Raw genomic sequence first — 26709 nt, 5'->3', positions numbered from 1 at the left:
ATTAATATTAATTTTGATTTTTGTAATATAATTTTGTTCACTCACTGGTTGTAGATTTCCCTGATAAATTTACCCTTCCGGAAAAAGTCGTTAATATCCATATAAAATTGCAATTCCATTAATGCACAAAATATATTAAAATTAATTTAAAAAAATCCAATCACTATACACTTATCACTATATCACTTTACAATTTTTTCACTATTATTTTTACTTTTAAATAAAAATGGTAAAGACGATTAACACATTTTTTTTAAAGTTTCTTTTCAGGAAAATATATTAAATTAATTAAAATAGAAAAATCAAGTAATTTTTTAAAATCGGACTCCCGCCAAAAAAATGTTCATACTATATTTCACTTTAAGACACTTTTCACTTCTTATAAACACCTTTGTCATTGATTTTCATGTAAATTTAATTTAATCAAAGCAAAACTTTGCATTTGTTTAATAAATCATTGCTTGGGAATGATTTTATATTAAAAAAATATCGCGAAAAACTGCGAAGTCTTTCATTTGAAAGATAACTGAAAATAGAAGGGGTGGGTTGTCGTCAGCAAAACTATCAAAATTTCCACCAATAAGATTTGAGTAAAGCAGGGTTCAGAAACTAAAATACATGAACTTACGATACATTACGTCGTAACACTGCAACGTCAACATGTCGTCCCGATAAATGTCTACTGCTAGATGTGTTTTGGATATAAACAAGTGTTTTCATCGAAATAGGGTTACAATTTTTTAATTCAAGTGCAAAACAATTATGTGTGCATGCTAAAATGTACTATATTTATATAACAGACTATTGTAAATAGTTTTAATCAACATTATTTGCTGTAAAAGGTATAACCCCACCCTTACATGTCAGAACTCATAACAGTGAAAAGTGTCAAATTTTCCAAGTAAGATTTACATTCAACGAGATATAGAGTCGTATTAATTGTTTCTATTTATTTATTTACGTTTCTCTTCTATTTTGCTTACTTTCTATATTAAATAGCTTAATTTATTTATGGATAATAATGTACATTAAAAATATTGCAACATAACCTTATTTTCTCTTTTTTTTTTGTTAAATTATTGCACATTATTTTTATATATAATATTGCACATGTTATTATATAAAAGCTTTAAAATAGAAATTGCACGTCTAAATATTATAATTGTAGCACAAAATGTTGAATAACTGATTTAAAAAATTTACAGATATGAGGCATAATGAGTTGGTTCGATGCCTCGGGGTTTGCCAGCCTAGCAAAGTCTGCACTTAAAGAAGCTCAAAAAACAATAGATAAAGCTCTGGATATACAAAATGAGGATCAAAAAACGACACAAACAGCACTGCCTGAAATGACAGACTTTTTTGAGACTTGGGGATTGAAAAATGAGGAACAGGCAGAACAAAGTTCCGATCAACCTAGTCAAAAACAACAAAGCAGTATATGGGGAAGTTTTACTGGATCATTCTTTGAAAATCAAAAAATTGACAATCCAGCATCAATAAAGCCAATAAAACATTCGAAATCTCTTCAAGAATCATTCGATTGGAAAATTGAAGAACCTTCCATAACAGCGTCAACTTCATTTTCTGAAAATTTAGTTAACGAAAGTTCCAGTGTATCACAATCAGAAAATTCTAGTTTACCAAAAAAGCATTTAACATCGAAATTAAATTTAATAGCCACAAATGATGAAACAACAACAAATTTTTCATCACAAGAATTACAACATGATAATAAAAAGGATCTTGAGAAATCTTCCCTTAATGATCCAAATTCTGATAGTGAGAAAAAAAATAACGATATTAAAAAATCAGATTTAAATACAATTTATACTTTAAAGAGAATATCAATTATTTCCTGTGAAAGTGATAAGAAAAGTTCAGAAAGTGTTGAAATTCTTGGATCTCAACCAAATACAGATTGTACAACAACTCCTGATTCGGAATTAAATTCCGTTAGTCAATCACTAAGTCTTTCATTACCAGATCCAAAGGTGACATCCGAATCTGTTGAAATCTTACCCGATAGTTTAGTAACATCACCAAGTTCAGTTGAAGTTTTAGGCGATTGGAAAAGTGACAGTAGTCCATTTTTATCACCAACAGAACAAAAACAACTTAAATCTTCATCATCATCTGAAAAAGAATCGAGTGCAATTGATGTATTAAAAGATGTAGAATCATATTCAGATATTTCACCCTACGAATCACCTATGGAAGAAGCAAAAACATCAAGTCCATCATTTGAATCAAAAATAATTGAAAATTCATTAAACATTAAAATAGAAAAAAAAATTTCCCCCGACAGTGTTGAAGTTATTCCCGATGTTGATGAATCAGATGAATTAAGTCTCGCTGAAGATTCTTATACATCAGCCTCTGAAACAACTGTTATGACAATTCTCGAATCAGCAAAGTGTAAGAATGAATCAAATTTAAATTCCATTCCCGATGGTCATGTGTCGATGAATTCAAGTGTTGAATATCCCCTCAATATAAGTCTTGATTCATTAAAGGAAAAACATAATTTACATTTACCATTGGAACCAATAACAACACAACCAATAATAAGAAAAATGGAATATCTTGAATCGGTGAAAAATAATGCTGAATTGGATCCTTTTGAACAATTGAAAAGTTCAACAATTGAACCAGCCGAGCCAGAAGTATATGAAGAAAATATTTCAAATTTAAAGACTGAAAGTGCAGAAGTGCCTGATCAATATTTGATGTTGACTGATTCAAGTTGTGAGGGTACTTTAATTGAAAGTAGTTCTGAGGATAATGCCACATTAATTGGAACAAATGAAACAAAAATTGCCGAAGCACCATTGACTTCCAGTTCTTATGTGAAATCAATGTTGGCCGATGCAATGTATGAAAAAAGTGACAATAGTGACAATGAAAGACATTGTGTTGAAGTGCCGAGGGAAAATTCGCCTATTTCTTCTGAAAGGTATTTTATTTTTACTATTAAAAAATAATTACATTAATTAGGATTTTAATAAGAAAAATTAGTAATCAAATTTATTATTTTAGTCGTTCAGATTTAGTAAAAATTGGCTCGGATCAAACCAGCGGACACACGTCCGGAGATGAATTAGAAACAACAACTTCCAGTGATATTGAAATAATATCCAGGTATATTTTTGCAAAATTGAAGAGGAAATAAAAATACTTTTTAATTTGAATAAATATTTTTAATTTTCATTTTATCAATGTTTTTACAGTCCAAATGGCGATTCAAGTTCAACTCAATCGCGACAAAGTCCAGCGAAATTACATTTAAATAAAAGTAGTGATCTATTAACAAAGGCTTTGAAAACAAGAGGACATTCACGTGAACTCAGTGAAATAAGCATTGGTTCTGATGATACAAATTTAGAAATTGAAAAATTATTAAAACGCATTCAAGAAATGACGGAAATTCTCGAAGCTCGAGAATCGAAACTTATTGACGTCAGTAGAATGAACATGGATTTACACGATCAAAATAACAGTCTCAAAAAGTATGTTTCTTTCTTTTTCTATTTTTATTAATTTATATAATTTTTTTTAACTAATTGTTTTTAAATTATTAGACAATTGGATAATGTTGAAAAACACGTGGAACAAAATCAAGATTTAACGCAATTAACAGACGAATATACACAACGACTTTCGGCATTGGAGAGAAAATTTCAACAGGCTATTCGTGATCGTGATTTACTTAGAAAACATTTGGAGCAATTGAAACAGGAGACAGCGACACGACTTTCGTCTATGGAAATGTCATCGATTAATGCTGAGAAAGATGAAGTTATCAAGGAATTACGCGAAGAGGGAGAAAAACTCAGTAAACAACAATTACAGCATAGCAATATTATTAAAAAATTACGAGCCAAAGAAAAAGAGAATGAGTCGACTTTAAAAAATCAAAAGTAAAAATTTATTTTCTAATTTTTGTTTTATTAAAATCTAATTTATTATAGCGAAAATATTTTTAAAAAAATTTTAGAGAACAACTTGAAGAACAGGGTTTAGAATTGGACAGACTGAAGCGATCGCTTCATGCAAAAGAAGAAGTTGAAAGAAGTCAAATCGAAGCTGTCCATTCATTGACAGCTAAAATTAAAAAACAAGAAAAGGAGATTTTGAGTTTGCAGGAAAAATTGGATCATTCATTAAATAAAATGGATGTTTACAAAAAAAGTCTGGATGCTGCGAAAACGTTAGTTTAATTTTAGTTTATTTTTAACATTCAAAAAGGAAACTTAAAACTTTTTCTATTTCAGGGAGCTTTCGGATACGAAGCAAAAATTGGAATCTTCAGAAGAAGAATTAAAACACGCCATGGACACCGCTGGCGATTCTTGTCAACTTTCAGCACAAGTTGAAGATTTAAGAATAAAATTGCGCCAAATAGAAGAAATTCACATAAAGTAAATTTTAAACAATAAATTTTAAAAATGACAAAAAATTTGAATTTTATAATCGTTTTTTTTTTCTCTTAGGAAAGAAGAGACATTAAAACAAGAAAATTTGGAGCTATTAAAGCGCTTGGAATTATCAGAAACAAGAAGTGAAGAAATTTCCGAATCGGTTTCTTCAGCGACAAAACCATTGTTACGACAATTGGAACAATTACAGGCAAATCTTTTACAAAAAACAAATACCTTTATGAAACAGGAGAAAATTATGTCGGAAAAAATAATTGAACTTCAAACAAAATTGGAAAATTTAATTGAACAAGATCAATCATTAAAAGAAGATAATTTAACATTGAAATCACGTGTTTCTACATTAGAGACAAAACTTCATGTTAAGGAACAAGATCGCGTGAGACTTGATGATTTAACAATTGAATTGAAACATAATAATGAGAATATCATTGAAGAAAATATCAAGTAAATACATTTTTTATTTTTGTTTTTATGTATTATTTGAAATATTTTTATTTACCGAAATTTTCAGATATCAAGAAACAATAAAAATGATGGAACAAACACATGTGAATCAAATTAAAGAATTGAAACGAGAAATTAATTCATTGGAAAATAAATTGTCAATGGAAAAAGCAGCAACTGATGCGGAGAAAAGGAAAAATAATGCAATTATTGAACAACAACAAAGTGTGGAAGAAGAATTTAGATTAAGTCCAACATTGAGTATTGAAAGGGATTCTATGAGCAGCGTCAATAGTATTTGGCCAGTGGTAAATTTATTTTTCAAAAAAGATAATGAAAAATTTTTCATCGCAGAAAAATATATCAATATTATCATATTTATTTCAGTTTAATGATCCAATGTTTGACAGTAGTTCTGGAAGATTTCCAAATGTTTATGAAAGTCTTCGAGCAGGTTCGAGTAGTACGTCAGTTTTTGAAAATTTACAAGCACAGTTAAAACAACGAGATGGTTTGTTCATTTTCTAAGATTATTTCTTAACTAATTAATTTTTATTTATTTATAATATTAAATTAGAATAAATATTATTTTAGTAATTTTTTTTTCTCCGCAGGTGAGATACAACAATTACAATGGGAATTGTCGCGTAGAAATGCCGAGAGAGATACTTTAAATTTAGAATTATCTTCATTATCATTGAAAGTCGAGGAATTAAATTCAAAAGTAATTGAAGTTGAGGCATTAAATGAAAATTTAAATGACATTCAAACCAAATATGACGCTCTTTTACAAATGTATGGTGAAAAAATGGAGGAGAATGAGGAACTTCGATTAGATTTGGAAGACGTCAAAGAAATGTACAAGACTCAAATTGATCAACTTCTCAAAAGAGAAATCTAAGAAAAAAACAATAAAAAAAGTCTTCTTATGACTGAAATTATCTATAATAATTGTTAGAATTTACAAAGAAACTAAAAATCAAAAAAAAAAAAAAAAGTTAAAATTTAATTTCAAATTCTATTTTTTGTTGAAGATTTCTGAAATGTTCATATTTTAATCTAATTCTAAGTTAAATTTATAAATATAATTAAAAATTATATTATAAATTAATAACAATTGCAATTTATATTTTAAATTCATTTTTAATAACTAATATAATAAAAATAGTAAAAACAAAAATAATTAAATAATCAAGTTGTTTGGAAAATATACTAATATCATATTATAAAATTAGAGAAATTGTACAAATTCTTTGAAATTTTCCAAATTTATTACGTTCCAGAAATCTCTAAATTCATCATTTAAAAAAAGTAAATAATTTTGTAAATAGAAAAATATTCTGCAAATATCTATCTTCGTCTTGGGTGCGTGTAATATTTAAAAAGTATTAATAGCTAATATGTAAAAATTTATACTACCTTTGCATATATTTAAAAATTGTAGATATGCTTTTTATAAGTGCAGATGTACGTTACATTTTATGGATCTTGGAAGTGACAATTTACGGTAAACATCACTTTTCATTGAAAATATTTAAACTAGCTCCAATTATTGAAAGATAAATATCTTTAAACTCATAATCCAGAATAGCAGTAAATCACTTTTGTAATTTATTGTTAACTTTTAATTTAAATTTTTACATTATATTTATATAAAAATTTTATCGTATTCTCTTTTTTAAAAAACCGCGATCCGTGATAGAATATTGTAGAAAAATCGACTTTTGTATAGATATATTAAAAAAAGGCGAATTTTATTATTTTAGAATTTTATTGTATATATTAAAGTTTAATTTTATGTATATTAGAAAAAAAATTATATATTTAAATTGGAAATTTAAATTTTTTTTTTAATTATCAAAGGCTGTTTTTTTGAGAAAAAGAAAGATACTTTGTAAGGGTGTGGGGAGGAATATCTTGTGATATTGATTGTACTATATGAAAAGAATCTTTAAAAGTATGGTTAATAAATTTATTTCGAATCAATCATATTGGAATCAATATAATTTTTCATATATTGTTGCCTCCGTTGAAATAATAAGGTTACAGTTGTTTTTAAATTTCATAAATACATAAAATCACAATATTTTTCTTTTTTATAATTCATTATTATCTATTGCTTTTTTATTTTTTTGTTAACAGAAACAAAAATTGTTAGCAGTGGAATTTTTCGCTTAAATAAAAATTAAATTTGCAATTAATATTGTCAAAACAAATTTATATATTAATCAGTTTGTACGTTACTAAATTGTTATGAATTTATCAAATTAATTTATTGCTTTTATTAATAATAGAATAATATTAGCTAATTTTGTCAGCCCTTGTTTTTATATATTAATCAAAATTGAACTTTCCACTATTTTTATTTTTATCAAGTTAAATTAATGAAAACCGAGGAGATTGATAATTTTATTTAGCTATTTTTATAGTATTTGGATGAATGTTAAGGGCATTTTTTTTTAAATATTATTTCGAGATTTCCTTTTTCAGGCAAACAATATTTTCTGAATAAAAAAAATATTTTAAATAGATTACTACAGCTATTGTAGACTGTGTCGAACTGTTCAAGTTAACATTTCACTCTTGATTATAGGATTGAAAGACCCCTGAACAGTCGGTCTAAACCTATAGTTATTTTTAGCAATGTTAAAGTAACAAAAAAAAACCGATTGAGCGAATTTAGAAACACCAAAAAAATATTTATGACATTTAATTGGAATACACTCAGGAATTAAATTTACTTTAGACTAACTTCTAATTTAATGTGATTTTTAACAACTGCGCTTATGTAATTGAATGAGCAGTTTTATAAAAAAAAAAAGGAAAATTACTTTTTTTTCTATTTCAGAAGCTTTTTGCTGATTTGCAGGTGATTTCAAATTTTTTAAAAAATATTTTATTCAATAGAAGAAAAATTCTAACTTGACAAACATTTTTAAAAATTGTTTTAAATTAAAATTATAAAAAAATGTGTTTATTATAAGGATAATTATTAATTAAGAAATATATTTCCATCGTGAACAAGAGATTTATTCTCTAAATTTGAAAAAGAAATTCCAGCCAAATTTTAAATGTGCAAAGAAAAAATAAAAAAATCTTTAGGAAGTAAATAAAAATTTCCACACAAATCAGCAATTCTGCATTCATCATTGAATTTAAAAAAAAAAATTAAAATTAAAAAAAAAAAGTATCCACCCGGATGTAACGACACAACTAGCAAAATATGCTATGTTTACGAAACCAGTTTCGTCGAATAATCATCGCCATTCCCATCGCTTTATATAATCGCTAACATTCCATATAACATATTGTATTGCATTTAATTTTACATATTACTTAAAAAATAATAATAAATTTTCCAATTATTTTTTTCTTCATCTTCTTTTTCTTCTGTGTAAATAATACTAATTTTAAATAATCATTAAAGACATTATTTTTACAAATTAAATTACTTTCGAGATTTTGGAAAATCAAATTTTTTTTGAAAAAATCAAAAATGTTTAAAATTAGAGATCTGATGACATTTTTTTCCAAAATTGCTGTATTATTGTCAAAGTGTAATTTTTATTATTAGAAGAAATTGAAATTTTTATTATTATTATTAGTATTATTGAACAATTAAATAATAATTTGTTAGAGATGGAAACACATCAATAATTTTATTTTTGCGATTTACTTTATGGCGATGTCAACTACTTTTTTTTTATTGTTCCTTGGATCAATGATCCTTGGAATTGCGCAAGCTCTCAGCGCGCTTCAACCGTTTTTTTTTTTTTTTTTTTTTTTTGTTTTTGTTTTTTTGAGATAATCAATTAAGAATTTTTTACCTCTCTTAGAGCGGTTTTATATTCAGCTCTCATGAGATATTCCATCTTAGGAGCACGGGTTAAACCTTGTTTTTTAGCCCGTTTTTGTTTTTGTTTATATAGTAGCTCTTCTCCCAGGTGTTAAATAGGCATTTTAGCACCCTAATCGAACAGTAGTTTGCCTCAACGAAGAGTTTTATTTTGGTACGAGATTGAGTACCATGTGGAATAAGTGTTAAGCCAATAGCGCGATTGCGCCATTTTCCATTCGCTCAAACCCATGGAGTCCAACCTTCGTACAGAAGGGCCAGATTTTCGGAGCTTTGTGCCTCGCGAATCACATATTCCACCTGTTCAGCTGTTGTATATTTTCTCGATGGATTTGGATCGCGTCCTTCCAATTTCATTCTCACACGACGCCAAACATTCAAGGCATACGCATTCCTCTCTTGTACAGCTGCAATTAAAAAAAAAACAAAATTAGAGTTTTTTTTTAAATAAAAAAAAATTGTTACCTTTTCCTGTGGTTGGATCTCTGACCAATGGAATTCCCTTCCTGGGACTGAGACACACACTATCCTGTCTAATAAGCTTTGCCTTCCTCGACTCAATTGCTTTTGTCGTCACTTTTTGTTCATTTGCGAATTCAAGAAGTTCTTCATACAAGGCTGGCATTTTTGCTGCTAAATTCTCCAATTCACCTTTTATAGCAATCGCTCGCAATGAATCAAGATTTTCCGATTCTAATTCCTTAACAATGGACGTGATACTCTCGGTGAATGATCGATAGGTTATTAAAAATTCCTGTAATCCAATAATATTTTCCTGTTTTGCCATTGTTCGCAATAAAACACGTACGTCGCTCATTAATCGATGATGTTCAGCGAGTACACTTTGTAAATTAACAACTTGTTCTCTTAAACATTCATGTATATTAACAAGTGCATCTTGTTTATCTTGTAATTTTTTTTGTGTATCAATAATTGCCTCGGAAATAACTTTTTCAGCTTGTCGCAACCAATTTGCATCCACGGTGTTATCCAATTGTAATAATAATTCCACGAGGCTTTCTTCAATCATCGTCACTGTGATTGTTAAATTCATTGTTAATTTACAACTTTCTTCCCAATGTTTCACTAGTTTGATAAAATTATTATCACTCGTTACACTTTCCGATGTTCTTGTTCTCAATGCCTCATAGTGTAATATTGAATTACAAGTATTGACTATCATTGCAGCTAAATTATGTTGTCGTGTGAGTTTTTCACAAGATGTCAAGACAGCATTGTCAAATGCCGACATTACTTCACTGAGTGCTGGATTCGCTCCAGCGGCCCATTTTAAACGTTGAATTGCACTTGCCACCAAATTTTGTTGTTGTTCCCTTGCTTCACAAACTCGTGATTGTAAAGCAGTTAAAGCTGATGCGGCTTTACGCAATTCCAACATAAATGTAGGTCGATCTGTAAAGCAAAATTATAAATTAATAAAAATTCTAAAACAATAAATCTAGTTTACTTACTGAGAGGATTTAGTAGATTTGATCGTAGCAATAAACTATCCTCGTGTAGCCAATGATGAGCTGTTAATTGTAATTGAAGCCGCTGAACACTTGCTCTTGTGATTTCAACACTTTGTTGAGCGAATTTTGAACTTTGCTTCCTACGCCAAGCACTCTCAAGTGTATTGCTCAATGCACTCGCTTGTGTAAGAACCGATCCAGAGAATAAATTCTTTTTCAAACACAAATCAACCAATTTTCTACAAAGTTCTTCAAGAGAAACTTTACTTTCAGCTCCCACATCGCGTTGTTCAATTTCAGTTGTTACATTCAAACCCATTCTCTGCAAAAGGAAACACAATGCAATAGCCAATGTTTGTGATGTCATTCCCAATAATTGTCTCGATACATAATCAGCGGTAAACACACGAACTGGTTTATTAAGTCTCTCATCGTCATGAACATTCGCCAATCCACCTTTAAATGCCGTTGCTGTATCACGACACATAATGAAAAATTCCTGAATTGTATGTAAACGTTTAATAAGAAATATATCATCCAATACGCCACGTGCAGTTTCATTAAAAATAGGCGCCGCCATTTCTTTAGCTTCACGAATTTGATCAATTTTCTTCCAACTCGTTGGTATATCAAGACTACTCAATGCCGTTACCAATGTATTACCTTCCATTTGTAATTTTTCAAAAAGACCATTAAAACCCATCAATAACATTTGTCCAGGCGTTAAAGTTTCATCTTGATTTAATTCCTGCGCCTCAGCTGGTCTCGAAAGAAGTGTTTCAAAACGAAGTCTCATATTGGCAACAAGATTTTGTACTATCGCATGAGGACTATCCATTTCCATAACAGTGAATCTTAAATGCATTTCAAGTTGAGCGAGAATTTCACCCAATGGAACACCAACTGATAAAATAATCTCATCAAGTTCATTAACCATTCTCATCACTGTTGATTCTTCAATAATTATTGTCTTCATTGCCTCAGGTAAAATAATCGTATGAAAATTATAATTCAATTCTTGAAGACCCTTGTAAATAAAATCTGCATTCTTGAGACATTTAAGAACAAGAGGAATTTTTACATCGTTATTTGATTTATGATTATCAGGAATTAATGTCACAAGTTCTGCAATCAATGAAGACATCAATCTCATTTCATCAAGGAACCAATCACCTTCTCTTGATGTTAAATCAACGAGACAATCACTAGCACATTTTGCCGCTCCCTCCATCATTAAATATCTCTTATTTAATGCACACAAAGCAGTGATAATCACACATTCCAAAGATTTTTCCGCTCCCTTTTCACGTCTTAAAAATGTACTAATTTGTGATTTTGATTCTGTATAATTCTTCTCAATTGTTACCGAAGCTTCGGGCAATCCTTCTGCAACCATACGTTGAAAAGCCTTTTTAAATCTCTCATTCGAATCATTTAGATACGCTTGCATTTGATATGAAAATGCAATAATAGGTTGAACCTGAGAATTATTAGACACATCAACCTCCAATTGTGCAATCACCTCCTGACATGTTTCAACAGTACCAGTTATTAATAATTTATTCGACCAATTATGATACGCGACTGTTCGATGTTGTGCCATCATTGAAATTGGATAAAGATTACAAATTGCCGAATATTGACTCAAAAGATCCAAACAATTACGAATCATCATTAATTGTTGCATTGCCAATTGTGTCAATTCATTTTCTGATTGTTCACATTGAACAATCATTTGACTTTGTCCTGCATTTTGAAGGAATTCCTTCACCAAATCAAAAACAAGATGATCCTCTTGATTTGCTGGATTACCAACTTCCGCCAACCATTGACCCAATTGTGAACCACGTACAGCTGTTAAAGCAATCTGGAAATAATAAATAATAAATAAAGTATTTAAATTTTAGCTAAATGAAAAAAAAGAGGACAAAAATCAATTACATTATGCATGTTAATTTGTTTCTGACATTCGTCTATTTTTTCCTTTAATCCAACTTTAGCTTTCTCAAGGGCATCCTTTGTTCTTTTATAAGTATTATAACGTTTGATAACTGAATAAATAGCATGATTTCTCCCCATTGCTTGAGCTTCTTTAACGAGCGCTAATTGTTGATGTCGATCTTGTAATAAACCTTGACATTGTTGAGTTGCTTCCGTTGCTTCCATCCAATTGTTTAAATGATGACAGAGCAATGGAAATACTTTCACCAATTCCTCTCTATAGAAAAAAAAAAAATTATTTTAATAAGAAAACGACTAAAAAATCATATTTATATATAAAATATATTAAATGAAAACTAAATATAAATAAAAACTATTTTTTATGTGAAAAATTCTTTCAAATGAAAATTTAAAAACAAAAATTTAATAAATTTGGAAGCAAAAATGAGCTAACCGATTTGCCAGCCATTCTGAGCGCATTTCAGTGGTTCTAACTGCAAACATTGCTCGTGTAAGTTCAACTTCCAATTGTTTTCTTCCAACACCGGTGCATCTTGCTCTTGCTTGACAAGCGCCATAAGTAGCGATACTATTATCAGCTCCTGCCCTCCAATCCACTAATGGATCATAAACAAAAGCCTCCAATAATGTGAGAAGAGTTTCACGACCTCGACGCATCACTCTCAATGTATGTTCACATGCCAATCTGAATATACCCTGCAAAATAAAAAAAAATATATATATATTATCAAAAGAACAAAATAAATTACCTGAATTACCAATTAACTAAAAATTAATTTTTTATTAATGATATTAATATTAATAATATTAGTTATTTGTAATAATTGTAATAATTTTAATGTATTATATTATTTTCCCATATGTATGTTTAATAAAAATTAGGATATTTATCATTCTAAAAATGTTATACGATCCTCATTAACGGGGAATCCACACAGAGAAAATCAATGAAGTTTGCGTGTTCTACTTTCATGAGAGGATAGGTACTTGTTATTAAAAAAAAAATATAATAATAATAAAAGAAAAACTTAATCAACGATAGTATACTAATCTATTCTAGAACAAACTTTTTACCATCAGAATAACTTGGTAAATAACTCGTTTACCATTACAAAAAAAAAATATAAGATATATTTTCATAAAGTTGTTAATAATTAAACAATAATTTAATTTTTAATTTCTCTATTAGTCTTTTTTCTCATTAAAAAGATAAAATAAATTCGATTTAACGGTTATAAGTAGATAACCAGATGCTCGATGAATCAAATAGTGATGATAAGTAACGTATACCCCACCACTAAAAGAAATATAAACAATTATTATTGATAATTTTACCAGTTTCCCACGAATATCGTCAGATTTATCGCTAGATCTCAACACTGTTATTCTGTTATTCATAATCGTAAGTTTCTCAAATTGTAAATTTACAATTATTTCATTATTATTCATTATTATTTATTATTTATTTAATTGCTCTTTATTTTATAATTTTATAATAAATAATTTTCTAAATAAAATAATAATAACAATTTTTCTAAATAATTTCCAAAATAAAAATTTAAATAATCACATAGTGTTGAAATTAAATTAAATTTTGCAGAAAAAACTAGTGGCAAAAAAAAAATGGAAAAATTTTTGGGCTATATTTAATGTGACTGTATAAGTGATAGAAAAACACAAGGAAACTTTTAATGGGTGAGTGAATTAGTGATTCAAAAACCAGTTTTAGCCACTTATACATCAATTATTATTTGAAGTAAATTCCAAGTTTCACCTTTAGTCCCAAATCGTCATCAGACAAGAATAGTTTCATTAAAAATTGTAAGGATGTAGAAAAAAATATATTAAAATGTTTTTTTTTTTTTTGTTTGTTCTTCAGTATAGAGAGAAAGGGAAATAAATATTTATTATGACTTCAATCAATGGACCATAAATCAGAGACAAAGAAACATAAATGTCTAACAAATTATGCAAATTATTATAATTTTAATATGAATATTTTGGGACCAACAAAGTGATATCGAGAACACAAAGTAAGTAACAAAAAATACATAATTTAAAAAAACAAAAGACTTCTAAATTATTTTAATAAAATTTATAAATATTTTAGATTTAATATTTAAAAATGGAGGATATACTTCGGAATTATTCAACAAAAATGGCAAATAATTCAACAACAAAATTACAAGTTCTTATTTTACCAGGAAATGCTATTTGTTGGGCAATTATTGATGTTTTATTATTTTTCCTCATTGTCTTTGGCAATGTCTTAACGATACTTGCAGTAAAAATGAGTCGTCGTTTACGACACGTTATATCAAATTATTTAATAATGAATCTCGCTATTTCGGATCTTTTAGTTGGTTTAACATTACCATATCATTTAGGATTTTATTATAGTGAATCACTTAATAAAACAGAAGCAACATGTATTTTGAGATTTGTTTTAATTAGTTTAGCATGTTGCGCTAGTGTTTTTAATGTCAGTGCAATTGCTATTGATAGATATATTGCAATTATTTATCCATTCAATTATTCCACACATATGACATTAAAAGTTATTTTTCATATTATTGCAATTGGTTGGATTATATCAATAGCCATTTCAACAATGCCAGTTTATTGGCATAATTTTGATTCTACATTTGTCTGTGAACTAGGAATTGTACTACCAAGGTAAAAAAAAGTCCTTTAATTCTTTTTTTATTTGATTTCATTTTTTTTTGTAATTCTTTCTTTTATTTAGGTATTATGTGGTTGGAATTTTAACACCAATATTCTTCATAGTTTGGATAAGTGTATTAATATTGTATCTAAAAATTTGGAAAGAAACCAATATACACGTGCAGAGATTGAAAATAAATGGAGTTGACAAGTCAAATTCTAGGGATCGAAAAAATATTCAGGTGAGAAGAAGAAAATGGAAAACAAAAATATAAAATAAAATTTATATGTGTTTATAAATTTCAGGTGGTTTTTTTAATAGTTGGCTGTTTTTCAATTTGTTGGCTACCTTATTTAGGTGTTGCTTGTATTCGTGCTTTTGATTTCTATAAAAAATCAACTCCAGTTTTGTATAAAGTTACATTTTCATTGGTAATGGCTAACAGTGGAATGAATCCAATGATATATGCATGGAAAAATTCAAATTTTCGTAAAGCATTTCAAAGATTGCTACATTTTGAATCACCAAATCATGATGATTTTAATTCAAGTTTAAAGCATTATTTAAGAAAACAAAGTGAATTATTGGGACAGCAAAAAATTCAAAATGACGATATCAGTAAAACAACACAGGACACTGTGCTACAAACAATTTACGATAATTGCACTTTTAAATCTAATCGATCATTAGAAATGACTGTACTCTGAGATTAATCAGTATTATCTTTTATCAAATAAATTGAAAAAAAAAATTCTCTTTTATTAAATTAAAAATTTGAAATTTTCTTTCATTAGATTTAAAATTATTAAAATATTTAATATTACCTCAACTCCTGTGACGCCTAAAGCTGTTTTAATGTTTGGAGTCATTCGGAAAGGTACTTTTTCAGGAACTCTTAAAGTTTTGCCTTTTTCAAAACAAACATTATAATCGATATGAACAACTTCACCAGTATTCAAATCCACGAGAACATTGTCCAAATGCCGATCACCCAATCCAATGATATAACCAATTATTGACATCACAGCAACAGAATAGGAATAATTTTTTGTCGCTTGCCACCAACTTCCTGCATTAATACTGTTGCACCAAATTTCCCTATAATTGAAGAAACAAAATTGGAATAAAATAATTTTTGAGTTTAAAATAGAAAAAAAAAAAAAATATAAAACTTACTTTGCCAACAAATCTTTCGGTGTTTCCGCCATTAATTCAGATAAAACTTGTTTGAGTACTTGAAGAGGCCATTCCTTTCTACTATCCAACGAGATTCCTCGCTCCTTAAGCAGTGGTGTTAATTTACTGTAAAACAAATCGGAGGGTCGTAAAATTGTACAATTACTACTTTTATTAATCATTGAGCTCTCTCTTTGTTGCCATCTTTTGTATAATGCAAAAAGTGGCGTAACACCATCGACCCATTGAATTAAACCCGAACGTGGACCCAATGGAATAACAGAATAATGTCTCGCTCTATAAACTTTTTTTGTATCACTATTCTTTGACATCATTGTATTGCAAATACTCAAAAATTGCATAATTCTCTCATCAAGATGAAGATCCTCTAATCCTTTAAAAAGATAAGTATAAACATGACCATCAGATCCATGAAAAACAAGTTTCTTTGGTTTTGTTTTAGTTGGTAAAATTTGAACATTATTATCAACAGAACGAATTGTGACTATTTTATTATTAACCATATTCACACCAGGCATGGCAATACAAGTGTCTTTTAAATTAGCAAGTGTTGGACTAATATCCGTCATTAATAAAGAATGAGCTCCTCTTTTATGAACTCTTTGTGCTAATTTTGCCTCAAGTTGCTTCAATGGCAATGCAACCATTTGTGGTTTTGCTGGATTTTTCGGATTCTTCATTTTATTAATCACCTTCTCAATTGACGGTACAAATTTCTCTTGAAACATTTTCTCATGTGGCGTCTCAGCCGTCACCGATGTCATTGATAATAAATTCTCCAAAATAAAAACAATTGGTCGTAAAATAATTCGATGTTTCTCGGCAATTAATTTCTCTTTATCTTCAGGTGTCAACCAAATATTATCCTGTACACGTTGTACTTCCAATTCCAATTGTTCAAATCGTTTAGAAATTTCCGAATGATGTTGAAATAATGTCGCAAGCCACAATTCATCCCACAATAATGTAATTCTTCGTAATTCTCTAACGAGAATTTTAACTTGTATCACCGAGTCTTGAATTCGATTTGATAAACAATCGGCAAGTTGTAAAAAGCAATTATCCATGAAAGTTTGATTAACATCCTGATTGTGTTCATTTTCCTCTTCTGAAAATTCAATTTGTTCATTTTCCGAATCATCGTCAAAATTTCTTTTTGACACAGCGCCCACAACAGCTGGAAATGTTATTAAATGTGGTGAATTCTCAACAACACGACAAAGTAATTCAGAAACACGTGTACGAACATAAGCCTCAGGATGACTTAATCTTGAAAATAATTGTGGTATAATTTCTTTCCATGGCGCAGTTGGTGTTGTTGATAAACCCGATTCAAGAACATTTTGCAATTCCAAAGCATGTTTTACAATAAGTCGCAATAATCTCAAAGTCGCCGTTATTGTTGCACAATCATTCGTATCTTTTTTCGCTAATTGTAAAAATTTAAAATAAGCATTCGCCGATAATTCATAATATGAATAAATTCGTTTTTGTGCTTGTCGCCAAATTTCCACCAACATTGACAAATGTTCACTATTTGCATGACATAAAATTGAAACATTTCTCAATTGATTTTCAATCATTTCCGATGTATTAATAATATTCATGTCAATATCGCCCTCATCTTCGGGAATTGTTTTATTTTGACTTAAAATTGAAAAAATTGCTGTTAAATCATTTTCGGAAATTTCCACCGGTAATAGAGAACGAATACTTAATTTATCAGCATCAGTTAATTGTCCTGAATTAGAATTGTCCACCATTTTTTTACCCCATTTATAACACCAAGCTGCAAAATTACACCATGCAAGTGGTAAATCAGGACATTGATTTAATCCAAGTTGCATTAATTTACCAATTATCATATCTGAAATGGGAATTAAATCTGTTGTTTTTCCAAATAATTTATCCATTAATCCATCATTGTGCAGTGATTCAAAACTCAATAGTTCTTGTAATTGTGAATTTTCATTTATTTTCGTATCCTGTTGAATCCATTTACCAAGTGTCATTAATAATTTTGTTCCAGTTTCACGTAATTCTGTTGATTGTTCACCATTGACAATTGCCTGCGATATTCCTAATGCGGTAACACTGCAAATTTTTAACGCATCCTCTGTATTTTCCATGCAATAAAGCAATTTTGACATTTCACGAAATGCCCGCATATTATTCTTTGTCCACTTGACACGCAATGGATTTGTTAAAACATTCGTTACAATATCGGAAAATAGACATTTTTCAATAGTACTTGGAAATAGATCTTCCTGTTCGGTTTTAAAATAACGTATAATTTCACGTTTGGCAAGATTAAAATTCCCCTCTTTACGAGCACTTCGAATGACATGTAAACGTAAACTACCGACTTCTTCATTCGATTCAATATTATTGATTCTTGCAAAATAATCCGACCACCAGAGAATTTGTGTTAATGTACTAGTATTGAGATAATTAATTTTATCAGCCTGTGAGAGTTGAAAAACATTTAATTGTTTCCCCGATAAATGACTAATTAAACCGGATGCTGAATATTGCATTAAAATTGAATCATTGAGATATTCCGAAGGAACGTTACGAAGACCTTCTTCCATTGTCTTCGATGCGAAACTTCGACATTTTTCAATATCTTGAATAAAATCTTGTTTATCATCAACACTAATTCGAAGAGCGATATTTGTTAATGTATTCGAACATTCGTTCATTGTTTTAACACAACTCCAATTTGTTTTTGCCTCTTCATCCAATAGAGCCCAATTTGTAAGTTCATCAAGTACAATTGTTTCACCTTCTTCGAATTTTTTTAAACAATTTGCTTGTTGTATAACAATATTCTTCATTGTTTGTTTTCCATTTTCTCGATTTGAAAACTTCATTTCTTGTTGTTTCCATTTCTCAAGTTGTGTCCAATCACTAACTGAACGATAACATTTAACCAATTGCTGTGTACAAAAAGTCATAACTTGATTACTATCTCCGGATTCGATTTTTGTACATTTAGAATCGTCATCTTGTTTCAAAAATTGTTCCTCTAGTAACAATTTATAATTTTCTGCTGCAACCTCATGACGTCCTGCAGCTTCTTCAATTGTTGGTTTTAACCACGAGAATTTTCTCTCTCTCTCCTTTGTATAAATATACAATCCTTGAAGCGCTTCAGCTTCACCGAGTTTCACCATTGCTTGAGCTACACACAAAGTAGCTCTTTCAAATTCCGCTCCATGTATATTATCAGCATTACTTAAATCATCCAATAATCGTTGTCCATTACGCAATGCATTCGTTGCTAAACCCGAATGAAGTGAAACAACACACAATGCAAGTCTAATTCGATTTAACCATTCGCGGCATGTTTGACGATTTGTGTGAAAAAATGTTCTTACTGGTTTTGAATGTGGTAACAATGCCATTGCACAACCATCGGCTGCATTGTGAATTGCTCTTTCAAGATGTTCTAAAAATTCAACAAGCAATCGTACACGCGTGTGTTCATGTAGAATTTTATTTAATTCAAGTTTATCACTGATTTTTGTCATTTCTGTATTGTACGATATTTCTCTAGCCAATGTTTTTAAAGCACTTTCAATTGTTGTAAAAGTTTCCTGTGGTTTACCAAGTGGTGTTCGCAATTTATTTGTGATACAATGTTGTGCTGCCTCGAAACCACCCCAAAAAAATAGAAACGAACAATTTGCTAAAGCAATCTCTGATATTTTCGCAACAGTCTCATTGTCAGATCTGAAAAAATTTTTAAATATATTAAAATCATATTTTTAACGAAAAGAGAAAAGTACATTGTTAAACTTACATAGTTGGCCAACATAGTGTGAACATTTCTTTCAAACTTAAAGCATCAAAATAGTATTCTTGCAACAAAAATGCCATATAAGTTTTGAAATATTGAGCCTGCATTTCGCCATTATTGCTACGCATATGTATTCTTTGAGCTAGTGTCAATGATTCAAGGGAATAATTCCGAATTTGTCTGGATCTCTAAAAAAAAATAATTTTAATGTAACAAATTTTAATTAATTAAAAATTAATTTTTAATTTGACAACAAAAAATACCTTCGTTTCCGAGAGAAGAGTTTCCTTATTCAATTTTGGAATAACAATGTTCAGTGGAACATTCATCAATAAACGTCCATATTTTTCACGTAAATTTTTATCCAATGAAGTCGAATGCAATATAATTAAATCAACAATTTCCATATAAATATTCTCCGGCCATGTTATACCCTTTGCACTGAATAACATTTCAAAAATATTACACATTGCTGATGAAATATCATGATTAGTTGTCGCTGCACACTTGAGTAGACTGGAAATAATATTTTGAAATTCTTCCGTTTTATTAAGAATAGCAAGATAATTGTCCGCTTGAAGGCATATTTCTTGCATCCATTCAGCTAATAAAATAATTGTTTGATTGCAAGCTTGTTGTTTAAATGTTTTTGCCAAGAGATTTAATATTATCGACAAGTGACCACTTGTTGGCGATGTTGTTGGCACATCTAATGGAAAAATATCCATTGGACGACAATTATTTGTTCCCGTTATTAGACTTGAACTTGGCACAAAATGATTGTACCTAAAATTATAAAATTGATAAATTATTAATGAAAAAATGTTGGCAAAAAATAAAAAATTATTTACCTAGAACAATGAGCGTAGAGCAAATATAAAATACTATACTGCAAAAGTGGACTCTCATGTGATAAAACCGAATCGTACGGTTTCAATTTAACAGCCAATAATTCTAAAATACTCGGTTTTAGAGCCCACATTCCAATGATCGAATTACTCGCATTTGCTGTAAAATTATTAATTTTTATAAAATTTAGTCATAATAAATAAATAAATAAAAAAAAAGAACAAAAATTATTACCAATATCAGATAAAGCTCGTAGCAAAAAAATAATAACCAGCTCGGCATCTTTCTTTTTATATGAAACATTATTACACAATGGATTGTCGATGACCAAATTTTCCACATCAGTTACAACTAATTTGTAAGCAATTTCTAAATCCGCAAGTACATAGCGATAGGCTTCTTGAAGTAATGGAATATTTTTTAAACTCAAAAGACTTTGATAAACAGCAAGACTTGCATTTTGAATTAAAACCGTATCACTGAAACGTAATTTCAATAAAATTGAATTTTTTCCCAATAATGTATGAACCAATTCAAGTGGAAGATTTGCCGAAACTTCTTTAATAACTTTTGATATTGTCGTTAATGTCGAAACAATTGTATCATCCCAAAAAATATTAACTCGTTGCAATTGAAGATCAATAAATTTATAAAGTAAATCATGATTTTTTGTCACACGACTTTGAAGATGACCCAAAAGTAAAAAAGCACATTCATTAGCGACAACAATTAATTCTTCTTTTTCCTCAAGATCAACATTTTTTCTCGATGTTAAATCCAATGATTTTAATAAATTCAATAAAGATTCCTCTTTTTCTTTTGTTATTATACATTTATCAATTGAATCAATTTTCTTGTCATTCTTGTTTGTAATATTTGATTTGATCAATTGCACAAGATTTTCTTCATTCAAATCATCTTTATTGAAATTGTTTAATAAAGTTTCAATATTCTTTTGTGAAAGATTCATATTTTTCATACATTTAATTAAACTTTCTGTATTCTCTTCGGAAATTCCTAAATCATTGATATTATTTGTGTCAACTTCAATTGCTTTTACAACAATACGTAACATTTTTGAGAGACAATCATTTAAAAATGACCATTGAACAGCAGGATTTAAATTTGGATTTAAATGATCTAAAATACTTTTAGTCACTGTATTAAATACGGAAATAAGTGAAGTTATTTTAACTATACATTCTTTCATACATGGAGTACTTTCATCGCCTGGTGAACTTCGACCTGAACCAGGCAATGATAATTCCTCGTCATAACTTTCCATATCTTCTAAAAATTGTCCCAATAATGTTAATGTGAATTGTAAATCTGCCAACCAAAAATTACGCATCTTTTGTAAACTGCGACTCGCGTATGCAACAATTGGTTTCTGTTGTGTTAAATCAATGTGCCAGCCAACAAGAATGTCAACTGTATCACGAAAATGACCTGTAAATGTTTCTGGATAGAGATCTATTATAAGTAACATTGCGTCTACTGTTGTTATCAATAAATCCGGACTTTCTACATTTTCAAGCAATGACTGTAGATGAAACATTATTGACTGGAAGAAAAAAAAATCAATTAGACATAATTAATAATCAATTAAATATTTAACTAAAAAATTAAATTTACCACTGAAAATTCTTTTAATTTTGGTGCCTCGGTGTCTAGTTTCAATGTTTCTCCAAATGATTTTATTAATAGACATTTCACTTCGTCTTTTCGTTCTTGCGAATATTTGTTGAACATCCATTCCATGTATCTGTTAAAAAATTTATTTTCTTTCTGTATATTTAAAAATTTTTTCTCAAAAACATTAGAGAAAAAAGAAATACCTCTTAAAATCTTGATCTACAACATAACCAACGCGTCCCAAACATTTGACAATTTGTTCTTTTGCTTTAATTCCAGGTCCTGAATGCAATGAATCGAGTAAAGTCTCACAAATAAGATCCAAATTTCTTCGAATATATCGCTGATTTTCTGGAGCCAATATACCCTCTTGTAATTGTTTACAAAGTCCTAAAAAGTGATCGACATCGTCCTCTCGACACAAGCGTCTCAATAGCTTTGATATTCTAGAGTCCTCTATAAAAATTTAATACAAAAATTAAATTAATTAAATTAAATTAAATTAAATTAACTCACCATTTATTCGTTTATCATCATAGTACTTGGTTTGTGAATTTTCGTGATTTTTCAACGATTCTTGAAACTTGGATCTAGATGGGGGGTGATAGCTAGACTCTGCATTTGAGTCCCTATCACCGATTGATGTTTTCTTAAAAGCTCGTCCTCTTGTACCGCCCCTACCACGTTCACCACTTCCTCCTCCACGAGCCATTCGAAACTCATTTCGTGGTCCACCTCCAGTTCTAAAGCAAATTAAATTATCAAAATATTCCATTTTTTTTTTTTTCAATAAAAATTTTAATATAAAATTTACCTCGGTTTAAATCTCGAGAAATTGTGATCAGTCGAATAATTATTGGAGTTACGTTGACAAATAACGAGAGTTGCTCTTGGTATATTATAATCGTTTAAACTGTATCCACTTAAAATATCAGTGTCGTCTTTCTCCAAACTTTCTTCTTGTTTACTTTCAACGGAATCTTCTTGATTTTCCAAGCCCTTAGATCCTCGTAGCTTAGTGCCAATATTTGAGTTCCCACAGCTATTCATTACATTACTCTACGAGTGGTCGGCATGACCCGCACTTTTAAGTTGGACCTCCAATTCTTCAATGACGAAAACTAGAATTTGATAACAAAAAAAAAAGAATTTAAATTTTTGACCGTTTTTTTTTTTTTTCCTATTTAATATTTCCCAATACTTATTATATATGCGTGACTTAGCAAGGTCATCTCAGATAAAATTCTAACCTGCATGCTTTTTTCAAAACAATCTATAGGCTATAAAACTGTTTATCTTTCTCGAACATACAATACTATATATAAATGTAATCTCAACAGGCAAATTAATAACTAAAATTAAAATTAAAGGAATTTATTTATAACTGAAAATTTTCCTTCTTTTTTTCTTTCAATTAAAACTTAACAAAAATTACCATTTACATATCATTTCAAATAATTGCACAATTTTCGAAACAATTTGTGAATTAGCGAAAAAAAAATTGCACATTTAATAAAACCGGCTTTAATTAACGTATCATGAATTTTAGAAAATATTTTGAAGGTTTATCCCACAACGCTTTGAACTGAATGGACGAAGCCATAAAATTTTCACTTTTACAAATTCGGACACTCTCACTATGACCTTTCTAGATGTAACTTCTTTTTGTGTAACAGATTTTACCTTTCGATATGCGTCCAAAATTTTACAGTTATATTTATGAAAATTTTGTGAATTTGATTAAAATGAAAATTTTAGCACAAGCTAAACTGATACACAGATATCAAGGAATATTTCTCAAGAGAAACGCATACACTATATGGAAAAGTGAATTGACTATTCTAGATGATGATCTTTGCAAAAAGAAAATAGGGCCTCTTTTCTTATAACTCGAAAATACTGAAATTCCACCAATCAAGAACGTCTTCTTCAAGGTATAATTTTACAAGAGGGCACCACGTTCACAAAAAGTCCCTTAATAAAAAAAAAAAAAATCAAGATCATCATGGTTTCCTAACCTTCAAAATCTTTTTGTGTTTATATTATACACTATACAGTTTTCACCAATAAGTATATCAATTAATCAAATTACTTTATACATAAATTATACTTTAATTACCCAGAAAATCGACTCAAATATAATTGAAATTTATCCATTTAATTCACAACAGGATGTTTAAATAATTTTTCTCAACTTTACTGACTTTACTCAAACTATATAGATATATAACATGTAAATAATATTGGACAACTTTCTCTTCAGTAAGCTCTGTGATTGGTTATAGTAGTGAATAAATGTTGTCAGTGATTAGTTAAAATTAATTTTTTTCCACTAATAGAATTATAACATATTGTTATTTACCTAACCTTTATTGTTTGATAAACAAATGGAAAACAAAACAAAAAGTTCAAATTTGATATATAATAAATAAGTGGTAAAAAGAAATGTTTATTAAAACAATCAAACCTGATTTTAAAGCAAATAATTTTTTTATATCCAATTTTTATGGAGAAGAAAAATGTTTTGTTTGGAGAGACGATCAATTAATTGTTTTTTCATACAACGAAAATAATGATTCTGATTGTACATTACCTTTAACAATTATAACAGTACCTGGTACATTAAAAACAATTCAAAATTTTGATGATCGTGTTTTTATGATTTGTAAGCCTTGTGGAATTTATAAATTAACGGAAAAATTACAATTTGCAAATTTAAGTAAAAGTGGCATTGGATTAGGATGTCTCTTTTCAAATGTATTTTCATTTTCCGATAAATGTGTACATTTAGAAGATAAACAAAACAAAACTGTTACAAAGTTATTTCAAGTGCCAAGTGATAGTGTTACTTCAGATGAATTTTCAAGTGTTAAATTAAATGTTAATGAAACAGATGAGGCCTTTAGAATTGCATTTTTAGAAGACAATGAGGAAGGTGATGTTTGTTTAATTGCGTATAACAAATTTCTTTATAAATTGACAAAAAATGTTATAATATTAATCTACAATTGTGATTATACAATTAAAGATATAATACCTATGCAAAAAAATGGAGTAACTGCTGGCATCGCACTTTTAACAATTTCAACAGCTGTGATTTTTATTTATTTGGAGGAAAATGAATTGAAATACGATAAAATCTATTTGAATTATGATGGCAGTAGTATAACAGCGTTCAGTGCTAAAATTGAAAATAATTCAGATCATATTTTATTTATTTATTCCACAAAATCAAAAACATATCAGTGTAGAAAAAAATTTAGTTTTAAATCTGTACAAACTATTTTTGAAGATGATCGTGTTTATATTGCCTTAAGATTTTACAAATCTAATTTTGCATTAGGTCTAACTTCATTTAACAAATTGTGCAAGATTCATTTAAGAAAGGTAAATAAATTTATTTTTAATTATATAAGTATTTTTTTTGATAATTTAAAAAAAAATGTATTAATTACAGACGTTTGAAAGTATTTCGGAACAAGATCGTATTTATGTTGATATGAAATTGGATATGATGCAAGGCACCGAATTGATAGTGGATAAAATTTGTGAGAGGGCAAAAGAGCTTCAACATTTGAATGACATGTTACAAGAGCACAAAGATATTTTAAATAGAATCAATATGTATGCATATGAAACACGTGAAAAATATTGTCCAGCGTTGCGTGTCAAAAAATTGTCAAATAAAACATATTTAGAAGCAAAATTTCAAAATGTTTTGCCTGTTAATTCGCAAATTGTATTGGCCGCCAATTGTGGTGATCAAAGAACATATTCTATCAAAAATGTTGTCAGTTCAGAAACACAAATTGATTTACCATTAATACCACAAAGTATATCAAAATCGATTGATGTAACTGTTGATTTAATAACTTATAATCCAAAGGAAGAATCTGTTTGTATGATCAAAGATTTTATTAAAGATCCAGATATAGATGAACGAGGAAATTTATCAGCGCAAAAGGAGAATTTTATCAAACTTAAAATGAGAGCACTCAAAAATTTTATAAACGAGGGAAAAATAACAATGGAACTATTGTCTGAAATGAAAAATGATATTCGTATCGAAATGCAAAATACGAATTAAAATTGCAAAACCTTTTTTTCTTTACTCTATATGCTCAATGTATTTGATAATTAAGTTAATTTTTTTTATACTAAAATTAAACTATTTCATATCATTTAAAGTTATAAATATACTATTTTTGCATTTATAAATTATTTGTTGTTCTAAGTGTAGAAAATAAAAAAAAAATTTCTATTTATGTCTTTTATTTAGAAAAACCATTTGCATATACGTTATTTACAAATTTACAATTCACCATCAATTATGGACGTATTTTTTAAAATGATTTTGTAATTCTATTATTATTTTGGTCTAAGAA

At 28.7% G+C, this 26709-nt stretch overlaps 4 protein-coding genes across 8 annotated transcripts; 3 read left to right on the top strand and 1 right to left on the bottom strand.

Annotated features, from left to right (window-relative positions):
- The first annotated feature begins 655 nt into the window (after positions 1–655).
- On the top strand, positions 656–8673 carry LOC127288137 (TATA element modulatory factor). 2 transcript variants are annotated; one of them, XM_051315425.1, is made up of 11 exons: positions 656–842; positions 1206–2956; positions 3040–3141; positions 3231–3509; positions 3582–3920; positions 3998–4210; positions 4275–4421; positions 4494–4886; positions 4954–5194; positions 5274–5397; positions 5501–8673. In XM_051315425.1, the coding sequence occupies exons 2-11, from the start codon at positions 1218–1220 to the stop codon at positions 5785–5787; spliced, it is 3864 nt and encodes a 1287-aa protein (XP_051171382.1). In that variant the 5' UTR covers positions 656–842; positions 1206–1217; the 3' UTR covers positions 5788–8673. The 2 variants fall into 2 exon arrangements, with proteins under 2 accessions (XP_051171382.1, XP_051171381.1); XM_051315424.1 differs by having other exon boundaries at positions 656–901.
- On the bottom strand, positions 8609–24556 carry LOC127288136 (serine/threonine-protein kinase SMG1). 4 transcript variants are annotated; one of them, XM_051315421.1, is made up of 16 exons: positions 24444–24556; positions 23139–23445; positions 22841–23067; positions 22528–22780; positions 22325–22454; positions 20924–22253; positions 20692–20848; positions 20104–20626; positions 19844–20028; positions 16018–19773; positions 15666–15939; positions 12610–12872; positions 12156–12432; positions 10215–12081; positions 9208–10155; positions 8609–9149 (listed from the first exon to the last, which is right to left on the bottom strand). In XM_051315421.1, the coding sequence occupies exons 2-16, from the start codon at positions 23372–23374 to the stop codon at positions 8965–8967; spliced, it is 10611 nt and encodes a 3536-aa protein (XP_051171378.1). In that variant the 5' UTR covers positions 23375–23445; positions 24444–24556; the 3' UTR covers positions 8609–8964. The 4 variants fall into 4 exon arrangements, with proteins under 4 accessions (XP_051171378.1, XP_051171377.1, XP_051171379.1 ...); XM_051315420.1 differs by having other exon boundaries at positions 24343–24538; XM_051315422.1 differs by lacking the exon at positions 24444–24556 and adding an exon at positions 24008–24228.
- On the top strand, positions 13420–15614 carry LOC127288141 (D(2) dopamine receptor). The gene is made up of 6 exons (XM_051315431.1): positions 13420–13578; positions 13777–13871; positions 14056–14209; positions 14287–14852; positions 14923–15082; positions 15147–15614. Exons 4-6 carry the CDS (start codon positions 14302–14304, stop codon positions 15546–15548), a joined length of 1113 nt encoding a protein of 370 aa, XP_051171388.1. The 5' UTR covers positions 13420–13578; positions 13777–13871; positions 14056–14209; positions 14287–14301; the 3' UTR covers positions 15549–15614.
- A 128-nt stretch (positions 24557–24684) lies between the features above and the next one.
- On the top strand, positions 24685–26585 carry LOC127288139 (uncharacterized). The gene is made up of 2 exons (XM_051315429.1): positions 24685–25711; positions 25782–26585. The coding sequence occupies exons 1-2, from the start codon at positions 24770–24772 to the stop codon at positions 26409–26411; spliced, it is 1572 nt and encodes a 523-aa protein (XP_051171386.1). The 5' UTR covers positions 24685–24769; the 3' UTR covers positions 26412–26585.
- Positions 26586–26709: the final 124 nt, after the last annotated feature.

Source organism: Leptopilina boulardi, unplaced genomic scaffold, assembly GCF_019393585.1.
Source record: "Leptopilina boulardi isolate dan_hultmark-lab unplaced genomic scaffold, ZJU_Lbou_2.1 LbouV2_38, whole genome shotgun sequence".
In the NCBI taxonomy this organism is placed as follows: Eukaryota; Metazoa; Arthropoda; class Insecta; order Hymenoptera; family Figitidae; genus Leptopilina; species Leptopilina boulardi.
Note: the sequence above shows the minus strand (reverse complement) of the source record. Positions and strands in the feature narration are given on the sequence as shown.